This window comes from Porites lutea, chromosome 13 (assembly GCF_958299795.1).
Source record: "Porites lutea chromosome 13, jaPorLute2.1, whole genome shotgun sequence".
NCBI lineage: Eukaryota > Metazoa > Cnidaria > Anthozoa > Scleractinia > Poritidae > Porites > Porites lutea.
In genome coordinates this window covers 7,414,802-7,435,395 of record NC_133213.1, presented here as the reverse complement: position 1 = coordinate 7,435,395, position 20,594 = coordinate 7,414,802, and the positions used below count along the sequence as shown (strand labels likewise).

General features: G+C 37.7%; 2 protein-coding genes across 2 annotated transcripts in view; one reads left to right on the top strand and one right to left on the bottom strand.

Moving 5' to 3' along the window:
* The window catches only part of LOC140923538 (uncharacterized), a 13,207-nt gene extending 3,975 nt beyond the window's left edge, over positions 1–9,232 (bottom strand). Inside the window, exons 1-5 of the mRNA XM_073373615.1 lie at positions 8,762–9,232; positions 5,664–5,738; positions 5,294–5,519; positions 4,595–4,714; positions 3,818–3,937 (exon numbers count right to left, since the gene is read on the bottom strand). Coding sequence (XP_073229716.1) covers positions 3,818–3,937; positions 4,595–4,714; positions 5,294–5,519; positions 5,664–5,738; positions 8,762–8,985 — 765 coding nt within the window. The 5' untranslated portion in view covers positions 8,986–9,232. The remainder of the gene's footprint in view (positions 1–3,817; positions 3,938–4,594; positions 4,715–5,293; positions 5,520–5,663; positions 5,739–8,761) is intronic.
* A 224-nt stretch (positions 9,233–9,456) lies between these two features.
* LOC140923075 (heat shock 70 kDa protein 12A-like) lies at positions 9,457–20,539 on the top strand. The gene is made up of 5 exons (XM_073373136.1): positions 9,457–9,516; positions 13,195–13,508; positions 16,542–16,766; positions 17,547–17,724; positions 19,006–20,539. Exons 1-5 carry the CDS (start codon positions 9,498–9,500, stop codon positions 20,055–20,057), a joined length of 1,788 nt encoding a protein of 595 aa, XP_073229237.1. The 5' UTR covers positions 9,457–9,497; the 3' UTR covers positions 20,058–20,539.
* Positions 20,540–20,594: the final 55 nt, after the last annotated feature.

Here is a 20,594-nt window from a genome sequence, read left to right as displayed (position 1 = left end):
ATTGGAACAAAGAACCTGACGAAAAGAAAATTTATCGTTTAACCAAGTTTTTTCACAAGTTGGACAATAACAAGTGTAAATGCACACGGGTGCACGTGCAAGAAAACAAAAGTATATATCTATCTATATATCTCTCTATATGAAAACCTTTTTGAAAACGGGTGTATATATATATATATATATATATCTGTCTGGATTTGTTAAAACGTGGCTAAAAAAAAACAAGTGCATTTTAACTATTTGACAGCTAAGTGCAATGGGGAGTAGTTAAAAGTCACTAGCTAAAGCTAAATAATGACAGCATCATTACTGGCAATAGACGGTAAAGTTCTCTCTAAAAGTAACGTTAAAGTAAAAGTAAGTTAAAGTAAAGTTCTCTCTAAAAGTAACCTTTTAGTCAGTCAAACCGTGAGGCCCACAGGTCAGTGTGGGCCGAAAACAGATTAAGAATCCACAATCTCTGAGCACAGAATAGGCTTTTTAAGACAAAATCACCTGAACTAAACACTCACCAAGCGTTTTTATGCTTGACACAAAGTATTCTAGTAACACGAGCTCAACCGCACATAAATGAGATTTGTCTGCCAACACTTTCGGTAAATCACACAATAAATGACTTTTGCGGCAATCACAACAGTTCCCAAAACCACTCATAATATTTCCACACTTACCACGGGCGAAACACCGTCAAATTACTCCGTACAACTCTCGCTTTCTCCACATAAATCGTCACATGGAACTTTTCTCGACTCACTAACCGTCAATTTATTCAAGATCCCGGATGTAAACCAGCGGTTGAAAAGGAGACATACAGCCCCCGCCTTCCACACTTTTTTTTACCAAGTCTTTGGCCTGGTCAGAAATCAGCATGAATTTCCATCTTGCTTAATAGATTTCAACCCTAGAACCTACTTTGTGAGGCCAAAGACTTGTTACTGCCAACAACAAAGCTCGCAATATCCAATCTTTCCGTCTCAAGCCCGGGATCAGTCTTTCATCCGTGTAGCCCGAAATGAGACGAAATACCAGAAGATATTGGACGCAGCAGACGTGAGAATTGTTCCTTCATAAGGCTTAATGATGCCTTCCGCAAAACTTTGCTCAAGGCAGCCAAAAAAACTCTAAGACAACCCACTATGAGAGCCGAGTTCAGTCTAATACGCGCGCTGATTTCAAACTGACAGACAGAGAGAATTATGGGAAGTTATGAAAAACATTTGTTTGGGGGGGGGGGTTGGGTGGGTAATAGGTTAATAGCCAGCGAGAAACTCATCAAAGTCAATCTACTGTGGCCTATCCGGTACCGATTAAATAAATAAAAAGCAACTATGAAAAAAAAACAAACAAACACGCTGTTGAGGCCTCAAATGTAATAAATGACCCTAAATGTAATAAAGGTCCTAAGTGTAATAACTTTTGTCCCTAAATGTAATAAAGGTCTTAAGTGTAATACCTTTTGGCCCTAAATGTAATAACTTTTGACCCTAAATGTAATAAAGGTCCTAAGTGTAATTTTTTCAGCTCTTTATATGCTTAGGGTCATAAGAAGATTTCACAGCGTTTGCTTTTAGCCTTATTACAGGTTAACTGAGTACCAGAATGCGTCTAGGGAATATCAAACATTAAATACCCCAGGCAGAACCCCTATATAGCCATTTGACTAACAACTTATTATTATTACGTAGTTAATTTATAAGTGTTTCTCCTCCTTCTTGAGTGCTCTAGCCGCTTTCTAAGTTAATGAATATCCATGAAGACTACAATAGGGCGAAGAAAGTGAAGCGCCAGCTGGCTATATCGCATCAGACCGTCGCATGTTTCAGTCAGGGACTTTATCACGTTTGGGGCTGTTATACTACATACATGTATACTACTAAGACTTCCATTATATTTAGGGCTAAAACCTATTACACATATAATTAGACCCTTTATTACATTTAGGGCCAAAAGTTATTACATTAAGGACCTTTATTACATTTAGGGCCAAAAGTTATTACACTTAGGACCTTTATTACATTTAGGGTTATTTATTACATTTGAGGCCTCAACAATCACGACAGACTAGAAACAACAGAAAACTCCCAAAGCACAAACTCATCCAAAACGCTAAAAATCTTCAATGTTGACTCAAGTTTGGGCTTATAGAAGATAATGTCACAGTTTTCAACGACCATGAAATTGAGAATCCGGGTAGTTACTTAATCAATCGTGGCCCTGAAAAAATTTGAAGGAAAAATAACCACGAATTTTTAAGAAAATGCCTTTTTCGTGAGAAGGACTCTTAAACGCTGACAATATATAGCTAAAACTATAATTTCTATATCTTTGCATTGCTCAAAATCGTGCGCATTTACAAGGCCCTAAAGTTTTTTGCTGACTTGGGAGGAACCATCTGTTATAAAGATCCCCAAAATAAAGAAATAAATCTCATAGTTTATTAGATATAATCCTGTAAAGTTTGCTTACCATTTTCACATAAATTTGACCTAAATTTGGAAACTGCTGAATTTCTCGCATTGGGTCTTTGCAATTTTGGTGAAACTCTGTTCAACGCAAGGCACTAATGCGAAGTATATGTAGCCGAGAGATTTTCAAGAAAAAATGCCGGCAACAGCAGAATTTCGACTCAGACTCCAAAGAGGCGTGGCACTATAACCATGTGACATTTACTTCGATCACCAAAAATTTTATCCTGTATTGTAGATTGATCTATATGATATCCATGCTTCAAAGTAGAATGGTACCCTCACAAAATAACTAGTAGGTCAAGTCACGTTAAGGTGTTTCGATACAGTTTTTCGGAGACCATGCCGATGTTTTTCAGTCGTCTTAAAAGTGATTTTGTCCTTGTCTGATCGCTACAAACTTTTCACCAGTGATTGACTATGAAATGAAGTTTGTCAAAAGGCAGTTTTTAGTAAAATCGATATCACTATGACAACTATATGCAAAAATCTTTGACATCGATAAAATCCGAATTTTGCGCGATCTCGACCTGCTACTGAAAATCCGCCGACACCAGGAATTTATAGTGTGTTGTTCAGCAGACAACCTACGTGAGAAGTCAAAAATTCTGTATGTTTGAATTCAAATAAAACGCAAATATATTTCAAACCTTATATTTTCAATAGCCGTGATAATTGTTTGATAAAAAACTTCTAAATAACTCAAATTAATCTTAAGTAGCGTCATAAGGCTGCTTAACATCATATTTTGATACTAGGAAATTTTGGTGTATTTTCTTTTTTGCGAGCCTGAAAACTAACCTGTTTTCTCATCACCTGTCTAAGTGCAACTTCACTCTAATTTTTGTCTTTTAGCGCTTTTCTGAATATCTCTAAAACGGCTCGACAGATTTCTTTAAGTTCCCGGTGTCCGATTTTCAGTAGCAGGTCTAGATCGCGCAAAATTCGGATTTTATCGATTTCAAAGTTTTTTGTTTATTGTTGTCATAGTGATATCAATTTTACTAAAAACTGCATTTGGAGAAACTTCAATACATAATTAATCAATCGTTAAAATTTTGTAGCGATCGGACAAGGATAAAATCATTTTTAAGGCCGGATTGAAAAACATCGGTATGGTCTCCCAAAAACTGTATCGAAACACCTTAAGCTTCCCGGTTAGACATTTTAGTTTGTCTGCCTTTGTGGCGCTTATCAGTTTTTCGTTCTTGAACTGAACGTGAGGTATCCATGCCGATTCCTCTAGGTATCCAACAAAAATCTGAGCAGGCAATATGCCAGTGACATACGTTTGCTGTTCTTTATGCATTAAGATTTTGAAAAGAACAGGAAATGGCAAAGAGAGAAATAACCTTAAAAAGCTTATCCAAGTCATGTCTTGTAGCCTGTTCTCTCAGTAGAACCATCACCTCATCCAAAGTATCTTGAGTGCCTCTTACCTCTTTTGCTGCTAACTTGAGATGTTTAAGAAGCTTAAAAGGAACAGAATGATAAAAATTATCATTGTAAAACTCGAGCAGAGGCCTAGCTTGAACTATAGAGGTCTTGAAAAAGTTGAAAGTTCAGCAATAATTTTGTAAAGATCTTAGGAGATCATTTGCCGTTTTATCAGACCACAGTAACGTCACAACAAGAAAGCACATTTTCTTCCAAGCAAAGTATTGCCACATTCCAATTTAAAATAATAATAATAATAATAGTAATAATAATAATAATAATAATAATAATAATCTACGGTTATTTTTATGTTCAAAAATATTTGAAGAGATATGTTGCATTTACATAGTAAACTGACTTGTGAACGCAAGGGCACAGAGGGAAGACTGCCACACAGTATTCATGCGTTTATTTTATTTTATTTTTTTTTTCTGGAGAAAGCCAGATATTTCCGTTACCCGGAGAAACTGACGTCAAGTCATACTCTGCATGCAGACGAAATTCGGCTTACGTAAACAACACCTTTCATTCTCATTTTTTCAAGACTGGTCATTCCAAAGTAACGTGGATCAAAAGACTCAATCAATAATATTATTATTAATTTAACAAATGAATTTTCCGGTTTCATACAAATGTACTATTGAATCAATGTACCCAGAGGTTACATTTGGAGCAAAAATCAATTTCTTTACCTTACGGGGTTTGTCCTTCGATAAGGCGATTCTAGGTGCTTTGGTAACCAATGTATCTACTACTGAAGAATAGACACTCAGAAACATATCCTTTGCTTCCAATGCACATTCGTACGAAACCTTTGAGAAATGTTGTATAGGTTAGCAAACCGAACATCTTTCTAAAAATGTAAATGCTCACCCAAGTAAATATCTTTCTTTTGTTGTTGTTGTTGTTGTTTTGTCTCTTTTTATTCGAGCTATGAAACTCTGACGGTAGATGTTCTTGAAAATAGTAAAGAAAAAAAATTGACTCTTTTCTTTGGCTCATTGTTACTGCCTCAAGCGCCAAGACAGCACAACAGAGGCTTCAGTAAGTGGGTAAGGCTCATTGGGAGCTATCAACCTTATTCAGAGCGGGAAGGGGCCGGGGTGGGGGGGCTGTCGAGAACCACGAAACCCAAAACCTTTAAGTTGAACTGAACTTCAAAACGGTTCAAGCTGTAAATTTACCTGGGGAAATTATGAAGTCGTCTTTATGTGTAAGTCAACATTGACGTCACCATGGCAACCGAGTTTGACTGCCATATGTTTGTCAAAATTTGCATCTTATCTATTATTAGGGGGCTTTTAGAACGAAGACGACGGCGGAAAAAACTTGCCTAAAAATAGTTTATTTGCGTAAACAAACAGTGGATTCCAAAACCAGAACGTTTTTACCTCGAAGATAAAGCATGCTAGTCTGTAGGCCTTGAGTTGATCCTCGGTAGATGGGTCCTTTGAAGGCGAAAATGTCTTCTCGATAGCACTGATTGCTTCAAGACGACTACCGTCTCTAAAGTCGTTCTTATACTCTCTTTTAAGGTCTGATTGACTGTTAGCAGTCTGAAGGTTTTCCGTTCTTCTCTGGCTCATGTTGACTTTCTTTTCAGCCAACGCAGCATGCCTATATTGGTCATGTACAATAGTTAGGAATTGTTAGGAAGAATGCCTTGCATGACTGGGTCGACTAGAATGATAACTAGAAACTTTGGAAACAATTTTCACTATCCATCTAATTACGTCAAAGACCCAATTCTGAACTGCATACCTCTTCTTCAGTCGTCCTAATTCATCTACAAGCCTTGAATTTTCATGGCATTGGCTCTCCTTCATCTCAAGTGATCTTTTTGTTCTGAAAAGAGGACTTGCATTAATATACAAAAATTTTAACATTAACTGTTTTCTTATTTGGTCTTTTAACCCTCGGACGCACACGCAAAGTCATACCCCCACCGTGGTACAAGGGGGAGGGGGGGTGGGGGTTGATGGAACTCCTCTCCCCTGAGTTTTTGATATGTTGATTTTGCCTTCAGTGGAAAGCCTTTGATTTTCTCAAGAAGAGGGGGTATATTTAATGGGTGGTGGCGCTGCTGGAGGCCTGTGACGTCACCAACAATGGTCGCCATCTCAGCTGCCATCTTGGATTTAACCAAGAATTAGAAATCAGTTTAAAACTGTGAGAAATGGTAATTTTTTGTGCTTTACATGAAAAATAACACATAACTAAGCACTTTTCATGATTTTAGCCACAAGATTTACTTTTACTGTTGAAAAAACATTTATTTTCACCCAAAATTGGCTTGACCACCTGCTACTTATGACGTCTTATCTAGTAACCATAGCGACTGACCATCACTAAACTTGTCTTAAAATGTGCGCAAAGGATGAACGAACAGCTACTGAAAACGTCAGAAACTGATGTTTTATTCTCTTGGGAAAAAACTCAGAAAAACCTTTTGGCGGGGTGGAATGCCCCCCCCCCCCCCCCCCGAAATTAAAACTAACTGTCTGAATGATATCTTCTCGGAAACATTCAGCCGTTTTAGAGGCTAAGATGCTAAGAAATATGTTCTATTTTTTATTAGATCTAAAACAATCCTGGCAGCGAAATTCTGCACAAGTTGTAGCTTATGTATGTTTGATTTAACAGTGTTCCACCACACAAAGAAACAAAAAAATAACTTACCAAAGGAAAGGCTACTTATAAGTAAAACGAGTGACTTTCTGTCCAAGGGTGCTTAATTTTATTAACTTGTACCGACTGTTGAAAACAACAGTGGCCAAAACTGTCTTAGTTATATCGATGGTATAATTGAGACATTGATCCAAGTGTACCCCAAGATTCTTTGCTGCTACCGGGGAGATAGTTTTACCATGTACTATACCAGTCTACTGGTTGGTAAGTTGGGGTAAGCCAACGACTAATGGTCACAGCTGAGATGGCATTAGCTGAATCTGATACCTTAAACTTGAAAAACAGTTGGCAATCATCCACATACATTTTGGTTTGACTACTACTAAATTTTATTAACAAGATCATCCATATAGATAGTGAATACAATTGAACCCAAGATTGAACCCTGGAGCACCCCATGTTTTATTGGAAGTATTCCTGAAATGGAAACTTCGAAGCGGACCCTCTGATTCCTAATTAATAGATAGCTAGAAAACCAGGAAACAACCGACTGCATCAGGCAAAGTAAACGCAACTTATTGCGGAGACAAGGGTTAAGATGTGATTCCCAATTTTTGTATGAAATGTAACGCAATTGTTCCATAAGAGCCATTCGGGAGTATTTGTGAGAAAAAAGCCTAATTTTATTTTACAGTTTTTAACAGGAGGAAACTTAAATCGTGGAGAGTGTGGAAGTATAACTTTTAGCAATCTAAAACCGTCAACACTTAAAAACAAACACCCATTGGCAAACACATAGCGAACACAGAAACAAAGGTCGCGTGTACCGTGACACATTTTGTCTTTATTATTACACCTAGAACATCCTCTGCTTTATGAGGACCGATTACTAGACTGATAATATGCATGAAAAATTTCTCGATTGTGATTGGCTAACAGAAATGTAGAAAAAGGGTAATTTAGTGCAGAAAAGAGTAGCAAATGTGACATTCTGATTGACTAATTAACAAAGGAAGTACTGAGAGCCAATCAAATGCGTCATCTAAATGGCGCAAAACTTGGATCCGCTCCGGACCAGTTTCGAGCAAAAACCGCAATGGTTGGCGTTTGCATCACATTTGCTTTTGCGACCGAAACAACTGTGGAGGAGCTGAAAAACTGCTCTAAAAACGAAATCACTGGTTTTTGGCTCTCTGTTTTGAATAATTGGTGCGTAGATAAGGAAATTACTGATGAAATACAAAATTATGAGCCGGCTGAGCTTAACACTTTGCTCGAGCATTTCTACGCCGAAGTAAACAATAAAAACGGTGAAGATTATGAACCAGAAAGCCTTAAAAATTCAGTTCGTCCAAAGAGGTGTTGGATCGGAGGACAAAGCGAAACAGCTTCGCTTGGCTGGCCGTGGTAAGCGCCAACGCAAAGTATCAGAGGAGGAAAAAGAAATTCTCTGGAATAGCGAAAAACTCGGAGGTAATAACCCAGAAGCTTTAATTCAAACAGATTGAACGATTCCACGAACTGTTCAGCCCGTTTCTGCAGCTTGCAAACTTTAAAAACATCGAGCAAAATGTTATTTTGACTGCACGTGTGATGATATTTGCAGCATTTGAATAATTTATTTTTGCACGTAGTCTTTTTATACGCGTGTTGACCCTATTAAAGTGATCTTCAAGCTATCTCACAATTTGTTCATGAATATTATTAATAAGTAATCACATGATTTCGAGTGCAATTTGGAATAAGCACTCGTAAATTTTTTCAAAGACAACAAATTGCACGAGCCCGTAATTTTGTTGGCCTTTGAAAAAATTTACGAGTGCTTATTTATTCCAAATTGCACTCGAAATCATTTGATTACCTGTACAACATGCATTTCCTGAAGACACGAGGATCAGCACTAATATTTGAGGAAACTTACGTCCTGTACTATTTAGTGGAAATAAGGAATCCGTAGAAACATTTAAGTTCATTAACAGTTTGCTTAGTGACTATCATGGAAATTCGTATAAATTTGACTTCCTTTCAAATTAATTTTAGGTCAAAAGATGTTTCTTTCAGATACGTGTACATTTTAGACATTAAAATATTGATTTCCGAGGTCCAGATAACAAAGGAATGTTGTGAAGTCCTTGATGAAGGACCTGTTATTCAATACTTAAGAGCTATGTACTCGGTGGAGTGACGAACCGGCTACCGCTTGCTATTATTTGCTCTATCTATTATCTTACCTCTGTAAGTGTTGAACTTGCTGTCGAAGATCACCGTTTTCTGTCTCTAGTTTCTCAACTCGAGATGCAAGTTTCCTTATTGATGCAATGCCTTGTTCTGCAATGGCGTTTGGAGACAGCTCGCCCTTGCAGTTTTCACTTGAGAGCGGTTTTGATATAGCAGCTTGTCTAAGAGTGGGCTGAACTGTGTTAAATGCAGTCCCTTTGTTTAGAAACCTTGCCATGATTGTAATGGATGTGTATCAATGCTCGGTTGCGAATATAAAACTGATCCAAAGCAATTTCCCGGATGTCTGTGTTCTTAGAAGTCAGGCAGGAAGTTGAAGTAGAATTATTTAGATTATGCTTTTCTATAAATCGTGGTTACGTTAGTTGCAAATTCCATAATACTACTGGCGAAGTCACAAATATTCGAAACAATTCGTCCCTTTATAATAGCTTCAGTCCTCAAAACCCAGCCACAGATTAACTAGGTACTAGCTTTTTTGAAGACTTAATTATTGTTCTGCGAAAAGAGAGCCATTTGACCTGCTATGTGATCCTCAGGTTAATTCCGGGAATCGAACATTTGATCAAAATGAATCAGATATCATGTCAATCAACAGATTTCAGAGTCACCTCTTGATTGGTCAGATCAATTCTGGGAAACTTCCCTTGATCCGCTCTTGATGAAGTGAAAATTAAAAGTCCTCTTCCTCTTTCTCGACGCTCGGTTAAGCGAAAGAGCGCTATCAGCATGGCCTGTTCATTAGCAGGTAAGACTCAGTATCATCTTAAATAATATATTATGCTGCAAGGGACAAGCTACAGTCTTTGCGTAAAGAAATGCTGGCTTTTCGTAACACTGACGCTATTAAAATGCATGTGTAGCATTCCTTACGTTTAACTTCTTAAGCGAAACTGCACTGAGCTCAAACTCACCTCAGGTATATAAGAAATAAGCCTAGCTTTATGTGTCCTCTTGAGAATTTAGAACACGCGCAATTAATACCAACTGAAGCATGATGACATTTTGTGCGATGTCAATAAACAGAGGGTTTAGACTGGTTCTGGTTGACTGGAGGAGAAAGTTTTGATTTGCATAATTGTGCAAGTTGATGACTATAAGGCAATTGAGACTTAAAAAAGTAAATAATCTGAATAACAAAAATGTTCAACATCAGTAGTCCCTTCATTTGGTTGTTGTCCATTGACAGTCACTGAAAAAAATGCATATCACCCTTTCCTTTCATGCACCAGATTTCTGGATTTTACCAGGCATCCAAATCCAAAATAGGGGAAGGTTTTTCATGTATCCTTGACTCCGTGTAGGTCAATCGAACGCGCTCTAAATCTATAGAAGGTTGTTTGTAATGGCGTTACTATCCAAATGAAATCTTTTTGCTGAACTTGTGGTGCTTTTTTATTTCTCACAATTTTATAATGATTTGATGTTTTTTTGTGAAAGGGTGGAGTAAATGTAAGGAAGTGGAGATTGAAGGGGGGATTTGGTACAACCAAGCTGGTTTTTGTAGTTGTGTGCACATTTAGTTTAAAGAGCGTTAATAGAACAAAGTGGATTCCGATTTCGTCACTTCCGTACCGACTTGAATTGACGTTACACAGGGCGATTCACAACGACGATTTTTAGCTCAGCAACATTGCATCCAAAGTTATGCCCTGCAACAAAGGCAGGTCTCAGTGTTTTCCTATGTTACAATCAACTTATAGAGAAATAAATAAGCCCGTCTTAATTTTAGATCACCGGCCTCTAACGTTAACATCTATCTCTTACGATTAAAGGCCGTTCAGTAGCCTTAGTTTAAGGTAGTTTCAACCTCAGTCAGGTAACATGATCAAGTAGTTGTTTTTTCGAATTTAGTTTTGGAAAATTGCCTGAATTTCAGACATAACTTCAAGTGGATTTTACTCCCTCAGTGAGTCGTCTGAACCGACCGGCTGTTAATGACGCCCAGTGACGTTATTACGTCTTTGCTTAATTCATGCAAAAAGTTAAGGAAAACACGATCTTCAAGTGGTAAACGAAGAAATATCGTCCAGAAATGGCTACATGGTACAGAATTGTTTTTCTTTTCTTGATCGTAATTCAGTCATGTTTAAAGGGACTGTGTCACGATTGTGCGCATGTGTGGGCTGTGACAGTAGCTGATTGTCTTTGAACCAATCGGAAGCGAGTAAGCTGCACGCGAGGAAATTTACATAATTTAAGATTCATTGTTGGCGAAGTGGGAGTCTTCCGGACGTTTATGTTCGATTTTATATATATCCCCATAATTCATATTTATTCTCCGGTATTCCTCAGATAAATATTGCAGATGATAAGAATAAGATTAACAACCCTGTCCTGCTTTGAAACAAACATTTACCTACGTGTATTTTTACGTACCCACGCTAGAAAACCAGTCTCCGATTCGCAAACAAAAATAATTTGTAAACAAATCTTACTGATCTCTCTGTTTACCCTATATAAACTTAGAAATACCTGCAAATAGCTCCTGACCGGTGATCAAACCACACAGTATATGATGAGGCAAACGTTTTGCTTAAAATGCCAGCTAAATGCGCGCTATAATAAAATAAGCCATGCCATGCGGTCGGCTAGCTCAGTCGATTGATACCGGCTGAAAATCGTAGCATTGTTTGAAAGCAATTCTTAGCGCTTCATCATAAAACGCTTTCATTGCAATAGTAGCCAAATAACGTATAAGTATCAAGATTATTCTAAAAAAACAACGCGAAAAAAGGAATAAACAGGAGCCCATAACTATGGCATAAATTTCAACTGCTTATCAGCTAATAACAAAATTCCTTCCGAGTCGTTGCGTTGCGTGTTCCGCAAAACAAACGTTATCGATTCAACACATAAAGAAACCAGATGTTAAACGGAACATTCAGGGAACAATTTATTTTTAAAAGATTTATTCTTAAACATCTACGCTCATACAGAAAAGATACAAGGAACATTCCCAGTAAACTACATCAGTAAAGATCAGTAAAGATCAGTACTTTCTACTGTACACTTACGGATCGGAGTCATAAATCGAATGTCTGTTAAAACGTTTCATGTTCGATGGTTTGTCTCCTCAAACCTCACACGACTTCGTGTAGAACAAAAGATTGCTGAGTTTTCTCCTTCTGATTCCAGGCACTCGATAAATTAAATTGCTGCAGACAATCGGAAGTCATGTCGCAGATCAGCTTCACCCGCCGCTGCGTCCCATTAGTAGTCCACGGCTGTATCGAGGAAACCCTTTTTAACTCCTCTTTTCATATTTATCGTTTGAAAAATATCTGTCGAAGGTAGATAGTTGACTGGAGAACCTTGATAGACAGAAATGAAAGCCAGATGACCACATTAAAGGCCACATTTGATCCGTTTGTAGGAACACTGACAACAACGAACTTGGCTTCGTACGCGGTTCTCCTCAATGACTTCGAATTTTCTCGACAATACTTGCACAAAAGTACAAAATATGGCGTTTAAAACTTCCCAAATGGACCAAATAGCTCTTGAATACTGATATTATGGCTCTCTCGGGCGTCTCAGGGTCGATGGAAGAGGATTTCTTCACCAAACGCCAATCTTGAAAAACTGTCCGCCGGAGAGAAATCAATTTGCCGCACATGCACATAAGCGGGTCACAGTCCCTTTAATGTTAAAGGTGAAAATGACACAGGAAGTTCGATTTAAAAGTCTCACAAAAATGGTCCACCGATGCTTGACGTAATGAAACACCTAGCGACTTACAGTATAATTCTTCATTTGTAGTTCAATTTAACAAGTCATAGTTTCGAAGACAAGGGTAATTTTGCTATTTACAATAAAAATTGTCGAAATTTTTTAACTCCACGCGCTGAATATCACTGACAGTCCCGCTAAAATTTTTCATAATTATACATAATTATTCTAATATTTGGACAATCAACCAATCAAAATCACTACCCGTTTTTTGTTGAGTGAAGTCACAGAACGGCATTCACGGCCGGTAGATTTAGACGCTACTGAGGGAGCAAAAACGACTCGAAGTAATGTCTGAAATTCAGGATATTTTGAAAAGTGAATACTAAAATATAAAGCCATGGCAATACTGCATGTGGCGTTTACTGAAATAGCCGCATCACTGATTTTACTGTAAATTTAAATAATTAAAAACTAACTTGTTCATGCTTGTGGTTCAGAGAGTAAAAACACGCGTAAGAATTCACGTTTCACAGTTTTAGTAAGTATGCATGCGCCTCGCCCCATGTAATGGAATCCAAGAAAGTCTTGGATCCTGGATTCCACGCCGTGGATTTCAGACTCCATATTCTTTGTCAGTGGAATATGGATTCCGGATTCCCTGAATTTTATTCTGGATTCCAAAGTCAAGGATTCCAGACTCCTCAAGCACCCTAACATGGGGCGATGCTTTCTTGTGTTTCTATTTTAACAGGTAGTGCTAACTCAGTTATACATTCCCAAAAGCTTTATATTGCAACAGTGGGAATCGACTTTGGCACGACTTACAGTGGATTTGCGTTTTCATTTAACAAAGAGGAAGATGACGAAGCGATTTTTATGAACAGAGACTGGGTCAATGAACTCGGACATCGAACAAGCAAAACACCAACCTGCCTGCTGTTAAATAAAGACCAATCTTTTGACTCATTTGGATACAAGGCAGTTGAGAAATATGCTCATTTGAGAAGCGTGTATGAAGAAAAAGAATTCTTCTTCTTTCAAAATTTCAAGATGAAATTGTTTGAGGTGAGGGTGAAAAACTGTATTAACGAAATCTAAAAATCAAACCAGTAAGTATACAGGACTCATGCCTATTGCTTAGTGTAAACATAAGCTGATTATTGTTTATTTAACCCTATTCATGACCGGGGAAGGGGCTACGGAGAGCTTCATCTACAACTTCAAATCCGTTCATGATACAGCTACCAAATTTACGCACAATAATATCCTCATAATTTTCAACATCTAGGCATAACTTGACTGACACAATAACGTCATACGAACCTATTATGACATCCTTTTGTTGTAGTTATTGGTAGAATCTAAATTCCATCCGTTTCTCCCCTAAAAGCGAAAAGTACTTAAATAGCAAGGCGTAGTATAGATCTGGAACCATCCGCCACCTTGGATCCACCATTTTGAATCAATTAAATGTATTCAATTTTACAAAAAATCTGTATAAATCGAGGTAATCGTTGAAGAATATTTGATCTGTGCACAAAACTCTGACAGAAATTAACACTGTTAAAAATTGAACCATCCACCTACCGTTTAAACATTTGAATCCTTGTTTGTTTGTTTGTTTGGTTTTTTTTCAAAAATCAGCCACTTAAAGCCTGGATGACACCAAAAGTTATAAGAAGTGTAATGTTATAATTCAATAAGTGAAATTAATTTTTAGAAATAAATCCTTTTTATAAGAAAAAGCAAATTTTGAAAAAAAGCCGTTGACTGCCAAAACACAGTTGCAACAGCAACGTCAATGTTGACGTATACACTTCAAAACGTTTTCTGATAGTTTTTAGGGGAAGCTGCAAAGTTTGGTGGCCATAGCTTAAACGGTGTTGATGTTATTTAACTTTTAGACGAGACGGGTTGAGCTCAAAAGCCTCACCCGGTCTGAATAGGGTTGAAATATATGTCTTCTTCAAACTGAAAGACCGGAACAGAGGAAATGATTTAATAACAGATACTTTGTGATCTATTTGTGTATAATGTTTAGGTTTTGTTTATTTCAGTTTTATGTTTATTTATTTTGTTTTGTTCTGTTTTGGTTGTTGGATGTTGAAGTGTACTTCACTGCCTCTAGCTAATTCGGATAGTCGCGTACAATAATTCTTTACAAATAAACCGAATTAAACATAGCAGAAGGGTTTGAAACTACAACTGGCAGAATACGAACCATCAACTATTTACATGCTCCCTAAATAGTTTCAGAGCTTAAAAATTCCTCTGAAAAATACCCTTCCAAGCAAGGATGGGACCGCGGGGCAAGGTCAAGACTGCGTTTGTGGTGGTGGTGGTGGTTGCGGGGGGAGGCCTACTTTTAAGGAGATTTAAGGCGACTTTAGGCAATTTTAGGAAAATTTGCTCAAAGTGTTATGCAATTTATTTCTAATTTAGACTACTTTAGGTCCCAGAGTAGGACTGGGAGGATAGTGTTTAAACGACAGACTGATCCAGATAGCAAAATTGACGAAAAAGGAAACAAAGTATTAAAACAAAAAATGTTTTTTGAACAAATTCGTCCCGGTATTTCGGTGTGAAGACAAACCTTCTTCAGGGGTTAAAATAGTAAATAAATAAAAATTCGTACAGAAAGATCAAGATTAAAGCAATAGATGATGAGTGATGTAGATGACTTATAGGCTATATCATATATCATCGAGCTTTGACATGTCCATTCGAACGAGCTCATAAGCATGACTATGTTAGGAGTTTAGGGGGTATGCACCCCTCGGAAAAAAAAAAAGAACATGTAAAATTTACGTCTTATGAAATGGCTAGACATTTGTCTCATTTATCCCGTTCTCTTGAATTGCACGAATTCGTTATCTTATTCAGACCAGGCTTTTTTTTTTTTTTTTTTGTTGAGGGGAATGGTTAACAGACAAACGTCTAGGTGAAATAGTTAACAGGCAAACGCAAGCTGCACGTCTCGGAATACCCCGCCCCCCTCCTTTGCAGAGTCCCCTATGCCCCTCCCTGACATTCTGTACGGATAGGCGGGCGTACTCTGTCGTCATAACCCAATATTTTCCAATAGATAGGTTTCCAGTTTGTATTGCAATGGAGGTTCCGCCGCGAGCGCTTCATGCATGCAGAGGTTCCAAAGAACCCATCGGCGCATTATGATTAGCGTCAAGAATGCACAGCTACAGAAAATCATGTATTATCTACCAAAACTAATTTATCCGGCAGATTTGGAGGTTTAATGATCATGATCATGAAGCTGCGATGTAATTGAGTTAGACTTCCTTCAAATAACTAACTCCCGAAACTAACCCTGTAAGTTTAGTCCCTTCAGTAGAATATTATGGGGAACAGTATCGTAAGCCGCAGATAATGTAAGAATCAAATTAAAGTACAAGAAAATTTCGTTCCGCAGTGGGACAAACAATATTGTTATGAACTCGAGTGGGTGGAAGGGTGGTCTTACAGCTGTGAAATTACTATTAGGCAGATTGCAGAAGTTCAGTAAGGTTGCATAGCGCCAGATACTGAGTAAGACGAACATCTACAATCCCCATCAATAATTTTGGAAACATGCAGCTAACGGCACGTAAAAAGTCTCTTACTTCCGTCGTCGATAATAATCAGTGAGAAAACTATATCTTTTTCGAAATAATGGATAATGTAAAGTTTGAAAACATTTCGCTCTTGAAAATGTTAAGCAATAAACATTGAAGCAAAAACTTACAGTTTCGGAAAAACCAGTTAAAAACAAAGTTGCGTATGGTGGACAAAAATATTGCGAACTAGTTTAAAGAAAAATCTACGTGCTCTTTAAAAGAGTGGATATTATTAAGGGCAAAAGAGATTTCTGTAAGTAATAAATGTGCTGAAAAAAAAGCAAACAAACAAACAGACAGATTGCCAAACAAAAGAATGTACAGCCTTAACCTCCCAAACAGACCCCCTCCACCACCACCACCACCACCACCACCACCACCACCACCACACTGTCGACAAAACCTCATCTTATGCGTGATCCCTGTTCTTCTTGGCATCGTTCACAAATAATGTGTTCTCGACTTATAGTTTTTCTTCCTTTCATAGGATATAGACTTAAAAAGCACTCTTTATGCCGCCAATGGCAGAGCCGTAGAAGCGAAGAAGGTTTTTGCTCTCTCGATCAAGTTTTTGGGAGATGAAGCAGTTAAGCTCATTCGTCAAGAAACGCAAGACGATGATTTTAAAGCCGAAGACATTCAGTGGGTGTTAACTGTTCCTGCCATATGGACTCCAAGCTCAAAGCAGTTCATGAGAGAAGCAGCTTATGAGGTATGTACGGTAGTGGACTATGAATAAGACATCCAAACCATCCTAGCTTACTTTAACGGTGAATATTGTAGGACCCCCGCAGTCTTTTGAAACTTTATCCAGTGGTAATGTTAAAGAAAAACAGTAACTTTTGTAGCCAAGTTATGTATGTTGTTTGGGATCTGAAGCTCACTTCCGATGTGTATATATTTTTTTCTCATGTTTCATGCAAGGTTGTCTAACAATCGCCGAAAGAGAAACATACGTTCTGGTGTTGCAAAACTGGCTACACGTACTCTGCGTCAATTCCTCGTGCAGGCGTATGAATCGATGTATTTTTAGCTGAAAACTTAATCTGAGTATAAAAAGATTCTTAGGAAGCAAAAAGTAAAATCAGGAAAATATGACATTCCTAGAAAAATGAACACTGTTGAAAACGTAACTCAGCAACTGCAATTGTTCTCAAACTAGCCACTAAAAAGCCTTAACAGTTACAGTAACTTTGGTAAAATAATAAATAAAGTGTAATATAATAATTCAATCCGTTAAAATAGAAATTATACTTTTGGAAAAAAAAGGACTGTCAAAACTCGGTTGCCACATTAAAATCAATATTGACATACACGAAGACTTTAAGATGTTCTCAAATAATTGTTAGGAACAGTCGCTAAGTTTGATGGTCCTAGCTTGAACGGTTTTGAAGTTATTGAACAATTTAGCGTGGGGGGGGGGGGGGGGCTCAAAGGGCCCCCTGGTCTGAATAGGGTTAATGACCTGACCAAGGGTTGTTGCACTTGACAGGCTGGTATCGTATCACGGGAGCATCCAGAGCAACTGAAGATTGCATTGGAGCCTGAAGCTGCCGCATTGTTCTGTACCATGAGAAAGATTGACGCCATACAATCCGAGAGGCTAAGCGCGTCTGTAGATGGGCTTTTGATTCGACCAAATGCCCAGTACATGGTTGTTGATATCGGAGGTAATAAATTTAAATCACAGACATGTTTTCCGTATCTTGTTAGGTTCTTCCCAGGGACTGTTACTGAGTACTGTGCGGGAAATATTCCCGTAACCACAAATATTTTTTCATTCGGGTAACAATAATGTTCATTTCTTTAATATACATCTAGCCGGATTTTTGAAAACGATACCGCCAAATGGACCTTTTCCGTCCAACAGTTTATTTTTCGGCCAAAAACTATCTCCAAAGTAGCCATTGTAAAAACTTAGAGTGTGAGCATTGCTTTCTTCTCTTTTCCTCCTTTGTTACCCTCGCTCCTTTTTTCGCCTTTTCTTTACCTTCTTTAGTGTGATTTTAGAGCTTATCGGGCTCAGAAAACCTGCCATTTTACGCTATTTCACTCAAATGACTGCAAATTTCGTTAGGCTGGTTTTCAAAAAAGTGGTTAGACATATAGTGCTATATTTATACACAAAAAAAATGTTTTGAGCAAGTTCATTGTCCAATTCTAGCTTCAGACGTTTGATTAGACTGTTACTATGGTAACTTTTAAAGTTGAGAAAACGCCTATTACTTTTTGATTAGCTGACATGCAATAATTTACATATACAATGCTATGTATATATGACTTACCCGATGATACAATTTCAAAATGATCCCATTTGATATTATGTCCGGTGGATTTGATATAGCCAGCAATAGCTGACTTGAGCTCATTTTTAGCGTGAACCTTGAAGAAGTGTCCAGTCTTTTTATGATGAGGTTGTCGCTTTGTTTTGCCAATATAGAAATCAGCAGCTAATTTGTAAGCTAGTTGTTGGGATCGCAACGATTTCTACATTGGCAAAACAAATTCACGACTCCACGACGACACTGATTGTCAGGTGCAAGATGAAAGAAAACAAGCCGATGCTGTATTGATTAGCTTCTGCCTTTTTATTTCTGGAACCCCTTTTTTGTGAAAACTATGGTCATTGATTTATTTGGCTATGTATTTATTTATTTATGTATTTATTTATTTATGTTTTTAGATTTTAGTGGCGGTTACGAGATGCCCTTATTATTATTAAAACTGTAATAATAATAATAATGATGATAATAATCGATAATGCTGATGATGATATGATGATTTTGTTGTTTTTGTTATGTTGTTGTGGAAAGGTTAATGATAATGATTATGATAATGTTAATAATTGAAAATGATGATGATGATGATTAATTTTATTGTTGTTGTTGTTGTTGTTGTTGTTGTTATGGAAATGTTACTAATTTTCTCTTCTTTTTGTTGTTTAATTTTAGGAGGAACTCTTGACGTGACAGCGCATGAGAGACAAGACGATGGCACCATAAAAGAGATTCACAAAGTGACTGGCGGGCCCTATGGGGGATCAAAGGTCAATCATCAGTTTGAAGGCCTTTTGAATGAACTTTTTGGCGACGAAGAACTATATGAATACCGCAAAGTGTTCCCCGCGGATTGGCTCAAGCTGAAAAACGACTTCGAAGAAAAGAAGCGCAATAACCGTGCCTTGCAGGGTAAAGAAACGAAGATCCTCCTTCCGGTAAGTTTGACCACAACCGCCACGGAAATTCGTCCTCAGGCTCGTGAGCGTTATGGTGATGAAGTCAAAATTGTGAGGCAAGAGTACCTATCCTTAAGCTCCAGGGTTATGATTGATCTGTTTAGTCCAGTTCTTGAAGCTATGGAAGAACATTTACTTACCCTACTAAACAAGGACGTGCTTTCAAAGGTCAATGTGATACTTCTTGTGGGCGGTTTTGCGGTTTCTCCTGTTCTTCAACAGCAGATACAGGGTGAATTGTCAAAGCGATACCGTATTATTACACCTCGCAACGCAGACACAGCGGTTGTCCAGGGAGCGGTAATGTTTGGAAATATGCCAACTAAAATTACCGCACGAATCGTCCGCATAACGTATGGCGTTGACTGCTCTCGAGATTTTATCCATGGCGTACATCCACTGGAAAAAAAGTTTGTGGCCGACGGTATTGAAAAATGTGGAGACATATTCGCCTGTTTCGTAAAGGAAAATGATACAGTCATGCTTGGTCAATTTATTCGAAGAAAATTTAATCCTCTCAGAGCTAACGACACATTGATTACGTTTGGAATCTACACTGCTGAAGACCCCAACGCTCAGTTCGTTACAGATCAAGGAATGACAAAGATCGCGACAGTCACAGTTCAGTCCCCCGACACTCACAAAGGCCGCGACAGGGAAATCGAAGTCAGCATGTATTTTGGGGGAACGGAAATAACAGCAACCGCATTAGATGTTTCTAGTGGAAATGTAGAGCAAATCAGGCTTGATTTTTTCGCTAAATCTTAGGGCAAGTGGTTGTTTAGCCTTATTCTTTATTACGCAAGCTGCGTGATCAGCATGTTGTTAATTCGACCCTTTTTAGGTAGTGTAAGTATATTTTTGTTGTTATGATAGTTATAGAAGGCTCTGGCAGCTGTTTTCAGTTTAAATGTGTAATGAATGCAACAATTGTGAGCAATTATTCCTTGATGTATTGCAGATAAGTTTTGGGAACGTTAATGAAAGCTTATACGAATTTGAAACACTTTATACTTTAGAAACCAAAAATCAACTGAAATAAATATATAAATACCATAGGTAAATAAATAAATAATATTAATAGTGAAAAAAAAAAACCAGTTTAATCCATAATTTAATTGTGGTAACTTCGAACTGCAGATTAGTTCATTAGTAACTCTGTAGCTAATACGATAATCTGCACCTACTTGCTTTAATTTATAATTTCATGATCTTGTTACTATTGAATTAAAATACATTTTGGAGAATAATATATAGACTTAGCCAGAGCAAATCTTATTACCTGTCGGAAGAGTGCGGTGTTTA